Source organism: Somniosus microcephalus, chromosome 9 (genome assembly GCF_052327205.1).
Source record: "Somniosus microcephalus isolate GS21.2 chromosome 9, FLI_Smic_1.0, whole genome shotgun sequence".
Taxonomy (NCBI): domain Eukaryota; kingdom Metazoa; phylum Chordata; class Chondrichthyes; order Squaliformes; family Somniosidae; genus Somniosus; species Somniosus microcephalus.
This window is the reverse complement of record NC_140995.1, coordinates 242,139,936-242,161,751: the sequence shown is the minus strand read 5'-3', so window position 1 is coordinate 242,161,751 and position 21,816 is coordinate 242,139,936. Positions and strand designations below refer to the sequence as shown.

The 21,816-nt window shown below is 50.1% G+C and overlaps 1 protein-coding gene across 3 annotated transcripts in view; it reads right to left on the bottom strand.

Annotated features, from left to right (window-relative positions):
* Positions 1-2,749: 2,749 nt before the first annotated feature.
* tjap1 (tight junction associated protein 1 (peripheral)) overlaps positions 2,750-21,816 on the bottom strand; it is a 105,456-nt gene continuing 86,389 nt past the window's right edge. For all 3 annotated transcript variants that reach the window (XM_085998083.1, XM_085998085.1, XM_085998084.1), the window contains one exon: positions 2,750-9,500. In XM_085998083.1, the coding sequence (XP_085854209.1) occupies positions 8,172-9,500 (1,329 nt within the window). In that variant the 3' untranslated portion in view covers positions 2,750-8,171. The remainder of the gene's footprint in view (positions 9,501-21,816) is intronic.

Sequence of the window (21,816 nt, the reverse complement as noted above, 5' to 3'; positions counted from 1 at the left end):
AACATACTCAATTTTCTGATGACACAAAACTTGGGGGTTTGGCAAACAGTGATACGGACTGTGAAAGACCAGGAAGATGTAGACAAGTTATGGACAAAAAGGTGGCATAAGTAATTTAATATGGATAAGTGAGGGGTAATAGATTTTGGCAGAAAAACAAGGAATGGGAGTGTTCAATTAATGGAAAGATGTTGAAGGGTGAACAAAAAGACATAGGGGCTCAAATACATAATTCCCTGAAAGTGCAAGATACAGAAAGGTAGATAACGCCACAAAAAAGACCAATAGCATTTTGGATAACCAAAGATGGGATTTTGTCACCAACGTATTATAGAATGGGGAATCGGAGGATGTGGGTGTGGACATCGGTGACCAGAAATTGGGAATAGGTGGGGCCAGCACAGTTTGAAGGTGGAACTTGAGATCAGCAAGCACAGTGGACAGGACAAACCTCAAGCTGAAGACGACATGCATGAGAGATTCAGCAGTGATGAGGAGTGGGGCTGGGACAGAAGCAGAAAATGTTACAAAGGTGGAAATAGTCACTTCTGCTAATGAATAGAATGGTGGGGTTTGATGCTCAGCTCAGGGTCAAACGGACACACAGATGCTGAACTGTACGACCTCTGTTCAGCCTGAACCAACAGCAGGGAAGGTAAATAGAATCGGGGCTTGGATGCATAGTTTTGGGTAGAAGCTGACAAGAGTGACATTCTACTTGCCAATGTTTAATTGGAGAAAATTCTGCCTTATCTGCAAGAGCACAGTAAGGATTATGGAGTTGAAGATAGCGGTGATAACTGGCCCATACTATGGATAATGTCACCAAGGGGCAAAATATACACAAAAAATGGGGGGGAAAAGATTGAAGCTTGGGACATTATATCTCAAAAGTCAAAGATAAGGAGGTATAAGATGCTGTGCTCACAGTCAAAGAATTGTTGCTGACTTTGACTAAGGTCTCATTGGCATGGACAGTGCAGAAATCAGACAAAGGAAATTGAACAGGTAAGGATGGAGCTGGGTGTGATAATGTGTTTCCTGATCTTAGAGAGGAAGCTTATAGATGAGGCAGTTAGAGAGGATGGCAGGGTCAAGGATGAGCTTATTGAGGAGATACTGACAATCACAACAGCAGTTTTTAAAGGCAGGGAGAGCAAAGCTTGAGAGGAGCTCGCAGTTTATAGTGCCAGTCAAAATCGGGCCAATAGTCGAGTGGTCAGCAACTGGGGTGGGAGAGGGGGTTCTCATAGCCAAGACAAGTCTAATGAAGGATGGGGTCAGAAGAGGGTTTGGAGAGAAGTTACAAATTGGTGTGGTCATGACTGGAGTAGGGGGAAGACTGACTGAGGAAGAGGAGAGGTGCAAGGTAGACAGAGGGAGGAAGACAAAGCTGAGCAGATAGCCTCAATTTGAAAGAAAAAAAATTGATGAGCTCCTCACTTTATATTCAGAGGTGAGGATAGAGGGCAACAAGATAAAAGAGGGTAAAAGGAGGCGGTTTGTGGCGATACCTACCAGGATGATTCTACAATAAGGGAGGTCAGCTGCAGAGCTAGTAAGGCAATACTGCTTTAGTGGTCAAGCCAAATCTGCTACAAAATGTCCCTTTAATAATACAGGTATAGAGTAATCACCCTCAAGTTTCAACTTAAGGTGCAGTACCTTGATTAGTTAGCTGCGAAGACTGACTTGCTCAGTGAAGTTGCCAGAGTTGGGCCACACTAGAAGAGTGAACCTTTTCCTATTTACTACTGCCAGGGAAGAGGACAAGATTATGAGTCTACAAGAAGAATGGCAGCACAGAGAAATGGTGAGGTCCAAGTGAGGCTGCAGGACCAAAAAGCAGAGCAGACCTGAGAAACCGATTCCAGTGCGAGGGTGAATGTCAGTTAGGAGTTGCAGCGAAGTGGGCAACTGCAATTTGAGGGGAGCCTCACAGCCAGCTTCTCCAAGCAAAGGTGTCCTATCTGGGTGTGGTGCAGGTACTCACCAACAGGCTCCAGTTGGATAGCAATCTGATGCTTCATGTGCTGAATGGGCATAAAGCAGTTTTGGGAGGTTTTCCAATCCAGTACAGAAGGCAAGACATGAAGTGGAATAGAAAAGGTTAATCCTAAGCATAATTTCAAGTTAATCTACTCCTGTAAGACAAGGAGGCATAGGTACAAACTGGTAAAAAGTAAGTTGAGGACTAATGTCAGGAGGCATTTCTTCAGAGAGATGAATACCTGGAATGGGGTCTGAATAGGGGAGTGAGGGCAAAAACTCAAATTATTCCAGAGGTAGTTAGATGGCATCATGGGGGTTCTGTAGTTTTCTTTGCAAGGATGAGCTAGATGGGCCAAACAGCCTACGACATCTCTACTTACCTTTCTGATCCTCAAAGCGCTAGATTGTGCTGGAGAGCAATAATTAAGAGTCGATCCTACTGAGAAATACCGCCTGAAAAAAACGAGTGAGGGAGGTTGGAAAAAGGTGAAAACTAACAGATGGCAGTGGATTGGGAAAGTTACTCAGGAGCCTTATAGAGGAGTCCATCTTCAAGTATCTCACCCAATAATTACAATCAAGACTTTTATTTTAAAAAGATTGCTGCCGCAGCTTACCTGACTGAGCTGCACATTTTGGGCATTCAGCAGTAGCAGGTTTCCATTGTCATATTTAACGCCTTCAGATACCTAACACCTCAAGGTCTAATTTCCAAACAAACTCTACTGTAAAGAAAACCGAAGAGTCAGATGCGGTGAAGAGTTAACTTTAAAATACTTTATTTTGTTTAAAATATACATCAGTTCAGTTTTACAAATTGAGAAAATAAAATTAGTAAAGGTTTAACAGTCTTGTACAGAGAAACACAGAGATGAATCACTACAAAATTCTGCAACTCAGATTGTCCTTAAAAGATGACTGAGAAATGGATCGGAAGCACTAAAAATGTTAAGGTTCATTTTCATTCTCCATACAACCGAGAATGGTTCATATATAGACAGACAGTCGGTAATCACAACACTCGATGGAAGCTGCAGTGTAACTCAACACAAAGTCCTGCTGGGCTCTCACCTCCACAAAACTTCCTTCAACCAGGAAGGTGGTTGTGCAAACTGACCATTGGCCCCTCAATTACATTTACAATGCAATACATCAACACTACTTTGAAGCTAATGAATCATTACACTTCAAAACCATTTACAAAAGACCATTCTAGGTCAACATTAAGGAAGCGGGCCTTCCAAACTGGCTAAGGGGACCATGGATGCACTGCACTATGTACAGAGCTCGAGATGCAAAGTATTCGCATCAACTACAGTCACTTGGTCAATGTTATTTTTAAGCTCAGTCAAACGTGCAGGGAAAGGTGAACCTGGAGAAGCTGAGAATTCTTGAAAAATGGTACACTGCATCTCATATACCTAAACACACTGCTCGATGTCAGCATTAACACTTGAGAGTCAGTCCACTGATTGGTGAGCAAGGCTAACTGAAGGAGGAGGCCCACCCTGAGCTCCTGCACACGGCTGACTGATGTGTTGGAGTAGCTTGAAAAGTAATGTTTAATCTCTGCACCATGAGGTCTGGGCCAGCTCAAGATCTTTATAGCCCGTTGTGTATAAAGATTTTCACGAAAAAACAGCCCATATTCTGGATTAAATGTAAATTTTGCACGCACACAGTTTAACTTCAGACTAAATCCAGAATTGTACATCAGTTTAATCATGGATCTGAATACTATAACTACTCGGCAGGACTATGAACGAGCATTAGAAACAGCTATTTTGCCCACTCCATATCTATGCATTTGAAGAGTTATGGCGGAGAGTTAACACTGAAAAGTCAACACTCTTACACGATGAAATGCTATTTACTTGTCATTTGTTGCATTGTGTTTACAACACATCAACAGATATATTATACCCAGGAACACAATGGTAATTGGGGATTCATGCCCCCTTAAGTAAAGCACTACCAGCTTCAAGGATTTTTATGTGAGTAACTGGAGATAAGTGTAGATTACATTGTACAGAATCAGCAACACTTGTATACTCCATAAATTACCATGCTGTACCACTTCATTCCAGCTACCTCAGCCTTCCCAGCATGCACTGCGCACTCACATGATCTAACATGGTTTGTGTTTCAGTTTTGGGGTTAACGGACAGCAAATTACTGGAAGTTATTGATTATTCAGCACCTTAATAAAACATTCTCTGATTTCTGAAATAAAGCACTGGCAGAGGGCTCAGTCCAATCACCCTGATGTGTCCACACAGGGTCGGGAAGTGTAGACATACACAAAGGACTTCACTAGACAGCACTAACCATTTCAGAGTGTTGAAGGGGCACACCCAGCAACCAAACTGAGGAGTACACTGCTTGAGTGCAGATCATTGACACAAACCAGGGGCAGGCGAGAGAGCGCACGTGCAGGAAGAGATGAAAAAATTCACTGTTTTTAACCCGATTATATTTTCTAAAGCTCTTGTCCGGACTGTCATTTTATTTCGGTCTCCCAAAATAGCTGACACTTTGGCACTAAATCCAGAGATTCTCCTGGTCCAAAGGACCACTCTAATCGTCGAATCCGTGCAACGTCAGAGATCACTGAAACTCTGGACTTCAAAGTTGAGGAACATGCTGCAAAGCTGATAGCAAGGGCCTGGCTTGCAAAAGATGAGTCAGGTGGTTTGGAATGTAGTGTAAACTTTGCAAGGAAAATGAAACAGCAGCCAGCACAATGGGGTTCTCCAAATCAACATTAACTACACGAAGCAAACTAAAACTTAAGCATAAGGGAATGAGCAGTAAAAATTACAAATTAATAATGAAGTGTGATTAAATACTCTAACATATTACACTCTGTCTAGATTCCTTTAATAATTAACCTCAGACTTCAGTCATTTCATAACTTGCTATCCTTAATGCTCCCCAGACAACAACTGCCACATTAGTGCTGAATTTGGGCACGTTTCTGTACTGAGCTTCATCAGACTCTTCAAAACGCAATTATGAAACTCAGAACAGCTATAGAAGACGAGACTTCCATCAATGCTGCCAGCACTATTCACATCATGTTATCCCAGTTGTGTGCAGTTTGTTTAATAAGGTTCCAGTCCTGAGTCAGCTGACTCAGTCTGCCTACAAAGCCTTGACTGTACATGAGTCAGGTTAAAGATGTTAGGAAAATTTAAATTCTCCAAATTCTACCAATTAAGGTGTTGACAGTGACAACACAAAAAGATAGAAGCAGTCTCTACACCCTGCAGTGAATGTGGGCTGGTGACCCTGATGTGCTGATGACCACTGCAGGGACGCTCTGGTTTTTGAATTCAGTGCCTGACCTGTTGTTTGCTGCTGGATTAGAAACACTCAACGGGACTGAGCCAGCTCAATTTGTGCTCATTATTATTGTTGGTCAAGTTTGCAATTTCACATATCATTTGCAAACCTGCTACCATTTCTTTAAAATCTCAACTATCTACAGGAAACTTTCACAATGTATTAAGAGGAAAAAAGCCACATCTAAAGTACAATAAACAATATCCCTGATTAGTAAAACCTTAAATCTCTAGTCTAATGGGCGCGCACACACCTGTTCTGTCCAAAATACTAGCTCCACAAGTTAATTTCACAAAGACGCAAAAAACAAACTGATAATCTTCCAAAACACGGCAAAATAAGCCGACAATGAAGTGGACCCATCATTTGCAGGGGTTCCTGGGGAGTGTGTTACTAATTGCAGGGGTTCCTGGGGAGGGTGTCACTAATTGCAGGGGTTCCTGGGGAGTGTGTCACTAATTGCAGGGTTTCCTGGGGAGTGTGTAACTAATTGCAGGGATTCCTGGGGAGTGTGTAACTAATTGCAGGGATTCCTGGGGAGTGTGTTACTAATTGCAGGGTTTCCTGGGGAGTGTGTAACTAATTGCAGGGATTCCTGTGGAGTGTGTAACTAATTGCAGGGATTCCTGGGGAGTGTGTTACTAATTGCAGGGTTTCCTGGGGAGTGTGTAACTAATTGCAGGGATTCCTGGGGAGTGTGTTACTAATTGTAGGGGTTCCTGGGGAGTGTGTTACTAATTGTAGGGGTTCCTGGGGAGTGTGTTACTAATTGTAGGGGTTCCTGGGGAGTGTGTTACTAATTGCAGGGGTTCCTGGGGAGTGTGTCACCATTTGCAGGAGTTTCTGGCACTCAGTATTTGCGGAAGTACCCCCACATAGAAAAGTTTAAAAAGCACTAGATACGAGAGACCCAGTGGACAGTTGGACAGGTTGTGCTCTCTGTATAATACTGTCGGCCTAAATTCTCTGGCTGGGTTGCAGGCAGCATCCATGTTAAAAAAAAGTGACTGTGAACTGACTGACCCATTGTGCATGTTTATCGGGTCAGTATTAGACCACCCAAATATTTGTACCATTAATACTTAGATTTAAAATAACTGAAGTAAAGTTAAAACTTGGAGTACTGTCATGTAATAAACTGGGAGAGGTCAGTAAAAAACGTGATACTCTTCTAAACAGGCAGATCTTTAAGAGTATTAGGAAGGACAAAGCACCTACCCTGGTCACTCTAAAGGCTCGTCATTCTCAGTTACAAAATGGCAGCAAATTAAATCTGATACTTTGCACAAAAGGTTTCATCCAGACTTCCATATGAAAATTTCTTTTTCAAAATGACAAATCTGGATCAATGTGGTAGGAAACAGAAAAACGACGGTAGTTCATATTGCCCTATAAATTCAATTTAAATTAGTGGCAAGTCATCCTTTGGGATTGTGTTTCTGCGACTTTATTAGCAATGGGTTTGGGTGCTGTAGATATGGAGGCTCTGCTTTAGTGTTTAGGAACAGATAAGACACAGCACAGGACTGTAAATTTCAAATATATACTGATCGACATTTGGGGGCGGGGGAAGTTAATTTAATGCTTTTGGAATGACCGTGCTGCAATGACAAATTCTTCCAGCTTCCCTCATTGGCAGTCTGGACTCAGACTGAGTGAGTACAAGGGAAAGCATGGGACCTTACTACTACTGCTCAGTGCTAATCCAGATTTGGCCAAACTCAGAAAGCTGACAGAGAGCCATCAGCCTGGGCTGTGAGTCTGCCAGCGATCACATGGTGAACACTTTTAAAGAGTTATTATTTGGTCCCCTCTTGGGTTGCAGACAATCTGATGACAACCCAATTTTTGAGTGGCGGTCTGGAAATATCTAAACTGTAAATCAGTCACCAAAAGCCTGGTTTTAAAGCAGAAGCCCATGTTTCCATTAGTTGTTTCCATATGCCTCTGTGAAGCACCTTTGTACGTACATCTTTCTACGTTTAAGGTGCTACATGAATACAAGTTGTTAATGTTTTCTATGGATTGTTATTAGCAGCAAAACAAACATCAGAACTGAAAAGCATGATCCAACATTTGTTTTTTGTATTTGGGGAAAGGTGGCCACCCTTGGTGAGACATGCGGTGACAGTGAGTTCTATTGCATACAGGCACTGCAATAGGTGCGGTTACCACGAGTCATTCAAATAGTATTAGAATACTTGTAGTTTAAAAGGGAGGGGAGATTTCAAGCACTATAAAATGGTTTAACTGTACAGAGCTTGCATGAGTGATAATGAAATTAAACCAAGTAGCCCATAATATAGTTTGGTGTTCTGCTACTAGTTTGAAATAAGGCCGACACCTGCAATCCTTGATGTACCGAGATCGCTCGGTAAAGTTAGTACTGACAAAACTACCAGGAAAGATCCAATCACTCACATTGCTCTCGCAGCATGCAAGGGAGATGAGACACTTTGCATTGTACAGACAGACACACACATACATACATAAACCATACTAAAAACACAAGACATGCTGAGAAATTACCTGCCATCATCCGGCATGGATACTCTTCAGAAATTTGGATTTCTTGCCGCAATGATTTAATTCATTACAAAATGGTTTTCTTAGAAAATACTGAAGTATTGCCTTTTGAACCCAGGTTCAGCTAAACTGCACAAGCTGGTTAGTTTGTTTTTGCCCAGCTTCATGCAAGTTTCTAGGGAATACTTTGTGAACTTCCATACACAAAAAAAAGTTTAAAAAGTTTTATTTTTGCTGTGACTGAGTTTTGCATTGCGGCAGCTTACTGCAAAGAACACCATTAGTGTTTAGCTGAAAACCTCGGCGATCTAGTCTAGCAGGGTGCCCTGCTCCTGTGCCCTTGTTAAGCTGTCCTTTCGCAATAAATGATGGACACCCATCCTTTTGGGGCTTTTCTGCTGTCGACCCACTAAGGTGACTGATGGCTTGTCTCCAATCTCTTCCAGTTCATCCTGCAGGGTGGACTGGCTTCCATGAAGCAGTACCTCTCGCTCTTCCACTGAGCTGCCCCCAGAGCAGCCATCCACATATTCTTTATGTTTCTGGAGGGGGCTGGGCTGGCTGGCCAGCTGATTGCCACCCAAGGTGTGCAGCAGTTGCTCCCCTTCCTCCCGAGAGAATTCACTCCCATAATCCAGCATGAACTTGCCTTTCTGTACTTTAGAATCTGTGCTGTCTGTGTCCAAGCTGGAATCCCGACTTACTGTCCAGCTGCAGCTCTGGCCGGATTCCTCTCCATCTGAGTAAGCCAGTCGCCTCTCACCCAGGTCAATCTTGTTGCCCAGACTATTCTGCAACTCTTGAACCATTTCACTGCTGAAAGATGTTCGATGGGCAATGACCCTTTCGGAAGCAGGAGCTACCTTCTCTACAAACATCCTCTGCCAGTTTGCAAGCAGATCCTCTTCAGAACTTGTTGAGCTGGCAAACGCACTTGGCACTTGAGGTGGGCTATTGAAAGGGCTGGACTGGGCTGATTTAAACTCATTTCCAGGGCATCTAAGTGTGCCTGATCTTGGAGACTGATACTGCCTGCTAGTTATCTGCCCTGACTTCCTTCCATCTGACAAGGGACTGTTAGGTACAGTTCTCTGCCGCTCAAATCCATCCTCCTCCCCCTGGACCAGACTGAGCGATATGGCTTGTCTGGTAGCGTATGTACAGTTTGGTAAGGGACTATTCTTTGGTATTTTAACCTTGTCATCAGAAGAGAATTCAATGACAGCTTTACGTCCAGGGAAAAGATTCTGAGGTGGAGTGGGATATGGGTTGAGTCTCTCAAAGGTGGGTGCTTCATCTGGTGTGCTGTCGGTGCTATTCTGCCTCTTACACATGCCGTTCTGAGGCTTTACTGCCTCAGCCGTGTCTTGGTCTCCCTCTTTCCCTGTATTCTTTACGTTATTAGTGTTGCCGCTCATATCCACATGGACAAAGACGTCCTCTGCCATTGGCTGATTGCCACTGCTGGACTTGGCAGAGTTCAGGATCAACGGCTCTGGTTTTTCTAAAACTCTGGCGATGACAGAGGTTGGTACGACATCAGAGCAACCAAGAGCTGAGGTTGGCTCCTGTCCAGATTGGAACTCTTCGCTGGATTCCAGATGTTTGTTTACCATCTCCTGGAGTACAAAGGGAAGCTGCAAATAAAACACAATCAACCCTCAATTTAGATCATTAAGTGAGTCCTCTGTCTTGTCTATTTACTTAATCAAATATGGGAAATAGACTAGAAAAGCACAAACATCAAAATATGGGATAGGATGTCAGCAAATAACAAAATTTCACTTTTCTTTTAAATTGTGTTTTTCTAAATAAAAGAAATGGAATTTGTGCATCTTAACTAGCTTTCCAAACAATTAGTTCTGAAGTGAAGCATCGAGGGTGGGATCTGTCCATGTAAATCCCGACAGTTAGCCATCAATTGTGCCCATGGAAATGTCTGTATTCCAACTGACTGCCAGGATGGAGGAGGACAGATGTGTGGCCTGGACCCCACTATTGGGCCATAATTTGCTGTCAAATGGCACTCTCCGTTATTTATGCACAAATGCTGCAGCAACTTCAGGAGACTGCAGATGTGCGGTTAAACATGGAAATCCAAAAGCTGCTGCCCATGTGGTGCGGCGCACCTTTACCTTGGTAAAAAGGGCGTGTCGCTGTCTGTCTCACCAATTGAAATGCATTGAGCGGCGTGAAGTTGCATGGTAGATACAAACTAAACTCACCACACAAAGTCAAGTCTTGTCCATTTCAGTTGAGTACCCTTTTATCAACGTGATGAGTGTTATTTACTGTCAAACAAACTCTCTGGCACTGAAAATTAACTATTGCAAATGTGGTGTCGCATTTCTTTAGGTTTTAATTGCTGTTGGAGATTTAAAAAATATAAAATAACACTTTCAAAATGTAACCTTTTTCTTTGCCTCTCTTTTCTCTCTCAATCGTGTTTCTTTCCCTCTCTTTCTGTACCTGATTTAGCAATGAACTCACCCACTCTAACTTACACTTCCTTCTCAGTGCTTGCACTGCTTATTTCACAATCCTTCAATCTGATTGCTTAAGGAGACACACAGTTGCTTGCCCTGTTCACTCAGGTCCCAGATGCTGTTTCCCTCACTGCGATATTATCAGCTCACACTTTCAGCAACTTGACACGCAATAAAGTTTAAAAACCTAAACGTGCAAGGGCAAATTTAATTAACAGCAGATGCCGTTAGATTCTCTCCTACAGAAAATTATGACCCTTTCCTTTCCCGTTCCGGTATGTGGGCGTCGCTGGCAAGGCCAGCATTTATTGCCCATCCCTGGTTGCCCTCGAGAAGGTGATGGTGTGCCTCCTTCTTGAACTGCTGCAGTCCGTGTGGTGAAGGTACTCCCACACAGTGCTGTTAGGGAGGGAGTTCCAGGATTTTGACCCAGCCATGTTTCCAAGTCAGGATGGTGTGGGACTTGGAGGGGAACCTGCGCCTGCTGCCCTTGTCCTTCTAGGTGGAAGAGGTCGCGGGTTTGGGAGGTGCTGCCGAAGAAGCCTTGGCGAGTTGCTGCAGTGCATCTTGTAGATGGTACACACTGCAGCCAAGGTGCGCCGGTAGTGGAGGGAGTGTATGTTTAAGGTGGTGGATGGGGTGCCGATCAAGCGGGCTGCTTTGTCCTGGATGGTGTCGAGCTTCTTGTGTTGTTGGAGCTGCACTCATCCAGGCAAGTGGAGAGTATTCCATCACACTCCTGACTTGTGCCTTGTAGATGGTGGAAAGGCTTTGGGGAGTCAGGAGGTGAGACATTCGCCGCAGAATACCCAGCCTGTGACCCGTTCTTATTGCCACAGTATGCGTGTGGCTGGTCCAGTTAAGTTTCATATCAATGGTGACCCCCAGGATGTTGATGGTGGGGGAATCGGCAATGGTAATGCCGTTGAATGTCAAGGGGTGGCGTTAGACTCTCACTTGTTGGAGATTACTTGCCACTTATCAGCCCAAGCCTGAATGTCGCCGAGGTCTTGCTGCATGCGGGCATGGACTGCTTCATTTTCAGAGGAGTTGCGAATGGAACTGAACACTGCAATCCTCAGCGAAAATCTCCACTTCTGACCTTATGTTGGAGGGAAGGTCATTGATGAAGCAGCTGAAGATGGTTGGGCCTAGGACACTGCCCTGAGGAACTCCTGCAGCGATGTGCTGGGGCTGAGATGATTGACTTCCACAACCATCTTGCTTTGTGCTAGGTATGACTCCAGCCAGTGGACAGTTTTCCCCGATTCCCATTGACTTCAATTTTACTAGGGCTCCTTGGTGCCACACTCGTTCAAATACTGTCTTGATATAAAGGGCAGTCACTCTCACCTCACTTCTGGAATTCAGCTCTTTTGTCCATGTTTGGACCAAGGCTGCAATGAGATCTGGAGCCGAGTGGTCTTGGTGGAACCTGAACTGAGCATCGGTGAGCAGGTTATTGGTGAGTAAGTGCCGCTTGATAGCACTGCTGACGATACCTTCCATCACTTTGCTAATGATTGAGAGTAGACTGAGAGAGGGGCAGTAATTGGCCAGATTGGATTTATCCTACTTTTTGTGGGCGGGACATACCTGTGCAGTTTTCCAAATTGTCAGGTAGATGCCAGTGTTGTAGCTGTACAGGAATAGCTTTGTTGGAGGCATGGCTAGTTCTGGAGCACAAATTCTCACCAAGACAGCCGGGATGTTGTTGGGGCCCATAAGCTTTGCTGTATCCACTGCACTCAGCCGTTTCCTAATATCACGTGGAGTGAATCGAATTGGCTGAAGGCTGGTTTCAGTGACGGTGGGGATCTCGGGAGTAGGCCGATATGGATCATCCACTCGGCAATTCTGGCTGAACCTATTGTGTTGAGGAGAGAGGTGTGACCTGGACCCCACTATTGTTTTAGGGACAGAGGGGTGACCCAGACCCCACTATTGTGTTTAGGGGACAGAGGGGTGACCCAGACTCCACTATTGGGTTTTGGGGACAGAGGTGTGACCCGGACCCCACTATTGGGGAAAGAGGGGTGACCCAGACCCCACTGTAGTTTTGGCGACAGAGGGGTGACCCGGACCACACTATTGTTTTGGGACAGAGGGGTGACCCGGACCCCACTATTGTTTTGGGACAGAGGGGTGACCCGGACCCCACTATTGTTTTGGGACAGAGAGGTGACCCAGACCCCACTATTGTATTTTGGGGACAGAGTGGTGAGCCGGACCCCACTATTGGGGTTTGAGGACAGAGGGGTGACCCGGACCCCACAACTGGGTTTTGGGGACAGAGGGGTGACCCGAACCCCACTATTGGGTTTTGAGGACAGAGGGGTGACCCCGGACCCCACTATTGTTTTGGGGATAGAGGGGTGACCTGGACCCCACTATTGTTTTGGGGATAGAGGGGTGACCTGGACCCCACTATTGGGTTTTGGGGACAGAGGGGTGACCCGGACCCCACTATTGGGTTTTGGGGACAGAGGGGTGACCCGGACCCCACTATAGGGGACAGAGGGGTGACCCGAACCCCACTATTGGGGACAGAGGGGTGACCCGGACCCTACTATTGGGGTTTTGGGGACAGAGGGGTGACCCGGACCCCACTATTGGGGACAGAGGGGTGACCCGGACCCCACTATAGGGGACAGAGGGGTGACCTGGACCCCACTATTGTTTTGGGGATAGAGGGGTGACCCGGACCCCACTATTGGGGACAGAGGGGTGACCCGAACCCCACTATTGGGGACAGAGGGGTGACCCGGACCCTACTATTGGGGTTTTGGGGACAGAGGGGTGACCCGGACCCCACTATTGGGGACAGAGGGGTGACCCGGACCCCACTATAGGGGACAGAGGGGTGACCTGGACCCCACTATTGTTTTGGGGATAGAGGGGTGACCCGGACCCCACTATTGGGGACAGAGGGGTGACCCGAACCCCACTATTGGGGACAGAGGGGTGACCCGGACCCCACTATTCTGTTTTGGGGACAGAGGGGTGACCCGGACCCCACTATTGTTTTGGGGACAGAGGGGTGACCTGGACCCCACTATTGTTTTGGGGATAGAGGGGTGACCTGGACCCCACTATTGTGTTTTGGGGACAGAGGGGTGACCCGGACCCCACTATTGTTTTGGGGATAGAGGGGTGACCTGGACCCCACTATTGGGTTTTGGGGACAGAGGGGTGACCCGGACCCCACTATTGGGTTTTGGGGACAGAGGGGTGACCCGGACCCCACTATAGGGGACAGTGGGGTGACCCGAACCCCACTATTGGGGACAGAGGGGTGACCCAGACCCTACTATTGGGGTTTTGGGGACAGAGGGGTGACCCGGACCCCACTATTGGGGACAGAGGGGTGACCCGAACCCCACTATTGGGGACAGAGGGGTGACCCGAACCCCACTATTGGGGACAGAGGGGTGACCCGGACCCCACTATTGGGGACAGAGGGGTGACCCGGACCCCACTATTCTGTTCTGGGGACAGAGGGGTGACCCGGACCCCACTATTGTTTTGGGGATAGAGGGGTGACCTGGACCCCACTATTGGGTTTTGGGGACAGAGGGGTGACCCGGACCCCACTATTGGGTTTTGGGGACAGAGGGGTGACCCAGACCCCACTATTGGGTTTTGGGGACAGAGGGGTGACCTGGACCCCACTATTCTGTTTTAGGGACAGAGGGGTGACCCGGACCCCACTATTGTGTTTTGGGGACAGAGGGGTGACCCGGACCCCACTATTGTATTGGGGACAGGGGTGACCCGGACCCCACTATTGTATTGGGGACAGAGGGGTGACCCGGACCCCACTATTGTTTTGGGGACAGAGGGGTGACCCGGTCCCCACTATTGTATTGGGGACAGAGGGGTGACCCGGACCCCACTATTGGGGTTTGGGGAGAGAGGGGTGACCCGGACACCACTATTGGGGACAGAGGGGTGACCCGGACACCGCTATTGGGGTTTGGGGACAGAGGGGTGACCCGGACCCCACTATTGGGTTTTGGGGGACAGACGGGTGACCCGGACCCCACTATTGGGTTTTGGGGACAGACGGGTGACCCGGACCCCACTATTGGGTTTTGGGGACAGAGGGGTGACCCGGACCCCACTATTGTTTTGGGGATAGAGGGGTGACCTGGACCCCACTATTGGGTTTTGGGGACAGAGGGGTGACTTGGACCCCACTATTGGGATTTGTGGACAGAGGGGTGACCCGGACCCCACTATGGGGTTTTGGGGACAGGGGGGTGACCCAGACCCCACTATTGTTCTGGGGAGAGGGGTGACCCGGTCCCCACTATTGGGTTTTGGGGACAGAGGGGTGACCCGGACCCCACTATTGTGTTTTGAAGAGAGGGGTGACCCAGACCCCACTATTGTTTTGGGACAGAGGGGTGGCCCGGACACCACTATTGGGGACAGGGGGGTGACCCGGACCCCACTATTGGAGACAGAGGGGTGACCGGGACCCCACTACTGTTTTAGGGACAGAGGGGTGACCCGGACCCCAATATTCTTTTGGGGACAGAGGGGTGACCCGGACCCCACTATTGGGTTTTGGGGACAGAGGGGTGACCCGGACCCCACTATAGGGGACAGAGGGGTGACCCGAACCCCACTATTGGGGACAGAGGGGTGACCCGGACCCTACTATTGGGGTTTTGGGGACAGAGGGGTGACCCGGACCCCACTATAGGGGACAGAGGGGTGACCCGGACCCCACTATTGTTTTGGGGATAGAGGGGTGACCCGGACCCCACTATTGGGGACAGAGGGGTGACCCGAACCCCACTATTGGGGACAGAGGGGTGACCCGGACCCCACTATTGTTTTGGGGACAGAGGGGTGACCCGGACCCCACTATTGGGTTTTGGGGACAGAGGGGTGACCCAGACCCCACTATGGGGTTTTGGGGTCAGAGGGCTGACCCGGTCCCCACTATTGTATTGGGGACAGAGGGGTGACCCGGACCCCACTATTGGGGTTTGGGGACAGAGGGGTGACCCGGACACCACTATTGGGGACAGAGGGGTGACCCGGACCCCACTATTGGGTTTTGGGGACAGACGGGTGACCCGGACCCCACTATTGGGATTTGTGGACAGAGGGGTGACCCAGACCCCACTATGGGGTTTTGGGGACAGAGCGGTGACCCAGACCCCACTATTGTTCTGGGGAGAGGGGTGACCCGGTCCCCACTATTAGGTTTTGGGGACAGAGGGGTGACCCGGACCCCACTATTGTTTTGGGGACAGAGGGGTGACCCGGACCCCACTATTGTGTTTTGGAGAGAGGGGTGACCCAGACCCCACTATTGTTTTGGGACAGAGGGGTGGCCCGGACACCACTATTGGGGACAGGGGGGGTGACCCGGACCCCACTATTGGGGACAGAGGGGTGACCCGGACCCCACTATTGGAGACAGAGGGGTGACCGGGACCCCACTACTGTTTTAGGGACAGAGGGGTGACCCGGACCCCAATATTCTTTTGGGGACAGAGGGGTGACCCGGACCCCACTATTGGGTTTTGGGGACAGAGGGGTGACCCGGACCCCACTATTGGGGACAGAGGGGTGTCCCGGACCCCACTATTGCTTTGGGGACAGAGGGGTGACCCGGACCCCACTATTGGGGACAGAGGGGTGACCCGGACCCCAGTATTGCTTTGGGGACAGAGGGGTGACCCGGACCCCACTATTGGGGACAGAGAGTTGTCCCAGACCCCACTATTGTTTTGGCGATAGAGGGGTGACCCGGACCCCACTATTGGGGACAGAGGGGTGACCCGGACCCCAGTATTGCTTTGGGGACAGAGGGGTGACCCGGACCCCACTATTGGGGACAGAGGGATGACCCGGACCCCAATATTGTTTTGGGGACAGAGGGGTGACCCGGACCCCACTATTGTTTTGGGGACAGAGGGGTGACCCGGACCCCAGTATTGGGTTTTGGGGACAGAGGGGTGACCCAGACCCCACTATTGGGTTTTGGGGACAGAGGAGTGACCCCGGACCCCACTTTTGGGGTTTGGGGACAGAGGGGTGGCCCGGACCCCACTATTGGGGACAGAGGGGTGATCCGGACCCCACTATTGGGTTTTGGGGTCATGGGGATAACCAGACCCCACTATTGGGGACAGAGGGGTGACCCGGTCCCCACGATTGTTTTGGGGACAGAGGGGTGACCCGGACCCCACTATTGTTTTGGGGACAGAGGGATGACCCGGACCACACTATTGCATTGGGACAGAGGGGTGACCCGGACCACTATGGTGTTTTGGGGGCAGAGGGGTGACCCGGACCCCACTATTGGGGACAGTGGGGGGACCCGGACCCCACTATTGTTTTGGGGACAGAGGAGTGACCCGATCCCACTATTGGGCTTTGGGGACAGAGGGGTGACCCAGACCCCACTATTGTTTTGGGGACAGAGGGGTGACCTGGACCCCACTATTGCGGTTTGGGGACAGAGGGGTGACCCGGACCCCACTATTGGGTTTTGGGGACAGAGGGGTGATCCGGACCCCACTATTGGGTTTTGGGGACAGAGGGGTGATCCGGACCCCACTATTGGGTTTTGGGGACAGAGGGGTGACCCGGACCCCACTATAGGGGACAGAGGGGTGACCCGAACCCCACTATAGGGGACAGAGGGGTGACCCAAACCCCACTATTGGGGACAGAGGGGTGACCCGGTCCCCTCTATTGGGGACAGAGGGGTGACCCGGACCCCACTATTGTTTTGGGGACAGAGGGGTGACCCGGACCCCACTATTGTTTTGGGGACAGAGGGGTGACCCGGACCCCACTCTTGGGTTTTGGGGACAGAGGGGTGACCCGGACCCCACTCTTGGGTTTTGGGGACAGAGGGGTGACCCGGACCCCACTATTGTTTTGGGGACAGAGGGGTGACCCAGACCCCACTATTGGGTTTTGTGGACAGAGCGGTGACCCGGACCCCATTATTGGGGTTTGGAGACAGAAGGGTGACCCAGACCCCATTATTGGGGACAGAGGGGTAACCCGGACCCCACTATTGTATTGGGACAGAGGGGTGACCCTGACCCCACTAATCTGTTTTGGGGACAGAGGGGTGACCCGGACCCCACTATTGGGGTTTTGTGGACAGAGGGGTGACCCAGACCCCACTATTGAGGACAGAGGGATGACCCGGACCCCATTATTGGTGTTTGGGGACAGAGGGGTGACCCGGACCCCACTATTGTATTGGGGACAGAGGGGTGACCCGGACCCCACTATTGTATTCGGAACAGAGGGGCGACCCGGACCCCACTATTGTATTGGGGACAGGGGGGTGACCCGGACACCACTATTGTATTGGGAACAGAGGGGCGACCCGGACCCCACTATTTGGTTTTGGGGACAGAGCGGTGACCTGGAACCCACTATTGGGGACAGAGGGGTGACCCGGACCCCACTATTGGAGACAGAGGGGTGACCGGGACCCCACTACTGTTTTAGGGACAGAGGGGTGACCGGGACCCCAGTATTGTATTGGGGACAGAGGGGTGAACCGGACCCCAGTATTGTTTTGGGGACAGAGGGGTGAACCGGACCCCACTATTGTTTTGGGGACAGAGGGGTGACCCGGACCCCACTATTGGGTTTTGGGGACAGAGAGGTGACCCAGACCCCACTATTGGGGACAGAGGGGTGACCTAGATCCCATTATTGGGTTTTGGGGACAGAGGGGGGACGCGGACCCCACTATTGTTTTGGAGACAGACGGGTGACCCGGACCCCACTATTGTTTTGTGACAGAGGGGTGACCCGGACCCCACTACTGGGGACAGAAGGGTGACCCAGACCCCACTATTGGGTTTTGGGGACAGTGGGGTGACCCGGACCCCACTATTGGGTTTTGGGGAGAGGGGTGACCCGGACCCCACTATTGGGTTTTGGGGAGAGAGGGGTGACCCGGACCCCACTGTTGTTTTGGGGAGAGGGGTGACCTGGACCCCACTATTGGGTTTTGAGGACAGAGGGGTGACCCAGACCCCAATATTGGGTTTTAGGACAGAGGGGTGACCCGGACCCCACTATTGGGTTTTGGGGAAAGAGGGGTGACCCAGACCCCACTACTGGGCCCAGAGGGGTGACCCGGACACCACTATTGGGTTTTGGGGACAGAGGAGTGACCCGGACCCCACTGTTGGGTTTTGGGGACAGAGGAGTGACCCGGACCCCACTATTGGGTTTTAGGACAGAGGGGTGACCCGGACCCCACTATTGGGGACAGATGGGTGACCCAGACCCCGCTATTGTTTTGGGGACAGAGGGGTGACCCGGACCCCACTGTTGTTTTGGGGATAGAGGGGTGACCTGAACCCCACTATTGTGTTTTGAGGACAGAGGGGTGACCCGGACCCCACTGTTGTTTTGGGGACAGAGGGGTGACCCAGACCCCACTACTGTTCTGGGGACAGAGGGGTGACCCGGACCCCACTATTGGGTTTTGGGGACAGAGGGGTGACCCGGACCCCACTACTGTTTTGGGGACAGAGGGGTGACCCGGACCCCACTATTGGAGACAGAGGGGTGACCCAGACCCCACTATTGTATTGAGGACAGAGGGGTGACCCGGACCCCACTATTGTTTTGGGGACAGAGGGGTGACCCGGACCCCACTATTTGCGACAGAGGGGTGACCCTGACCCCACTATAGTTTTGGGGACAGAGGGGTGACCCGGACCCCACTATTGTTTTGGGGCGAGAGGGGTGACCCGGACCCCACTATTGTTGTGGGGAGAGGGGTGACCTGGACCCCACTATTGGGTTTTGAGGACAGATGGGTGACCCAGACCCCAATATTGGGTTTTAGGACAGAGGGGTGACCCAGACCCCACTACTAGGTTCAGAGGGGTGACCCGGACCCCACTATTGGAGACAGAGGGGTGACCCAGACCCCACTATTGTATTGAGGACAGAGGGGTGGCGCGGACCCCACTATAGTTTTGGGGACAGAGGGGTGACCCGGACCCCACTATTGTTTTGGGGACAGAGGGGTGACCTGGACCCCACTATTGTTTTGGGGACAGAGGGGTGGCCCGGACACCACTATATGGGATTTGGGGACAGAGGGGTGACCCAGATCCCACAATTGGGGACAGAGCGGTGACCCGTACCCCAGTATTGTTTGAGAATAGAGGGGTGACGCGGACCCCACTATTATTTTTGGGGACAGAGGCGTGACCCCGACCCCACTATTGTGTTTTGGGGACAGAGGGGTGACCCGGACCCCATTATTGGGTTTTGGGGACAGAGGGGTGACCTGGACCCCACTATTGTTTTGTGGACAGAGGGGTGACCTAGACCCCACTATTGTTTTGGGGACAGAGGGGTGACCCGGACACCACCATTGGGTTTGGGGAGATGGGTGACCCGGACCCCACTATTGGGGTTTGGGGACAGAGGGGTGACCCGGACCCCACTATTGGGTTTTGGGGACAGAGGGGTGACCCGGACCCCACTATTGTTTTGGGGACAGAGGGGTGACCCGGACCCCACTATTGTGTTTTGGGGACAGAGGGGTGACCCAGACCTCGCTATTGTGTTTTGGGGACAGAGGGGTGACCCGGACCCCACTATTGTTTTGGGGACAGAGGGGTGACCCGGACCCCACTATTGTTTTGGGGACAGAGGGGTGACCCGGACCCCACTATTGTTTTGGGACAGAGGGGTGACCCGAACCCCACTATTGTGTTTTGGGAACAGAGGGGTGAGCCGGACCCACTATTGGGGATAGAGGGGTGACCCGGACCCAACTATTGGGTTTTGGGGACAGAGGGGTGATCTAGATCCCACTATTGGGGACAGTGGGGTGACGCAGACCCCACTATTGTTTTGGGGACAGAGGGGTGACCCGGACACCACCATTGGGTTTGGGGAGATGGGTGACCCGGACCCCACTATTGGGTTTTGTGGACAGAGGGGTGACCCGGACCCTATTGTTTTGGGGACAGAGGGGTGACCCAGATCCCACTATTGGGGACAGAGGGGTGACCCAGACCCCACTACTGTTTTGGGGACAGAGGTGTGATCCGGACCCCACTATTGTTTTGGGGACAGAGGGGTGACCCGGACCCCACTATTGGGTTTTGGGGACAGAGGGGTGTCCCAGACCCCACTATTGGGGACAGAGGGGTGACCCGGACCCCACTATTGGGGACAGAGGGGTGACCCGGATCCCACTATCGTGTATTGGGGACAAAGGGGTGACCCAGACAACAATATTGTGTTTTCGGGAGAGGGGTGACCCGGACCCCACTATTGTGTTTTCGGGACAGAGGGGTGACCCGGACCCCACTATTGGGGACAGAGGGGAGACCCGGACCCCACTATCGTTTTGGGGACAGAGGGGTGACCTGGAGTCCATAAACTGGTCCAATTGAGTTGTATTTCCTCAAAGTAGTTGGAGGTTGGTCAGCCAGCATTTCCCTCCTTATGAGGAAGGATGTTCTTGCCATGGAGGGTGTGCAGCAAAGGTTCACCAGACTGATACCTGGGATGGCAGGAATGACATATGAAGGGAGATTGGGTCGATTGGGCTTGAAGAAGAATGAGAGGGGATCTCATTGAAACTGATAAAATTCCAACAGAACTACACAGACTAGATGCAGGAAGCATGTTCCCAATGGCGGGGGAGTCCAGAACCAGGGGTCAGAGTCTAAGGATAAGGCGTAAGCCATTTAGGACTGAGAGGAGGAGAAATTTCTTCACCCAGAGGCTGGTTAACCTGTGGAATTCTCTACAACACAAGGCAGTTGAGGCCAATTCATTAAATATATTCAAGGAGGAGTTAAATATATTTCTTAAGGCCAAAGGGATCAAGGGTTATGGGGAGAAAGCAGGGACAGGGTACTGAATTTGGATGATCAGCCATGATCTCATTAAATGGCGGAGCAGGTTCGAGGGGCCGAATGGCCTACTCCTATCTTCTATGTTTCTATGTTTCCCCTTCTGGATCCAAGTTAACTGCTACTTCCTAAGTTATACATATGATCCTCAAGATTATTGCCGATAATTGATTTTACATGGAATTGAAGTAAGGTGAATGGGTCTTTAGTTGCCTGTCTGTTTTGTCACACATTTTGAACAATGACACCAAACTGACTGGTTTCCAAACTAGTGGAACCTCTCCAGTGTCCAGTGAGTCCCTCAATGATCGTTAGTACTGCAACAAATCCCCTTCCTAGACTCGGAGCACTCTGATATATTCCATCTACCCATGGAATGATTTGTTTTGAGCCACTTTAGCCTGTCTAGGACTTTCAACTGATTGATATCTAGGAATATTGGCATTGATTCTCAATTCACCGCCAAGATGCACAAAATTCCTTTAACAGGAAGCCCGACATTGTCCGAATACAAATTCATATTTCACTTGGAATTTCGGTTACGTGAATTCTCCCGATGTTAAAATATGTCAGAA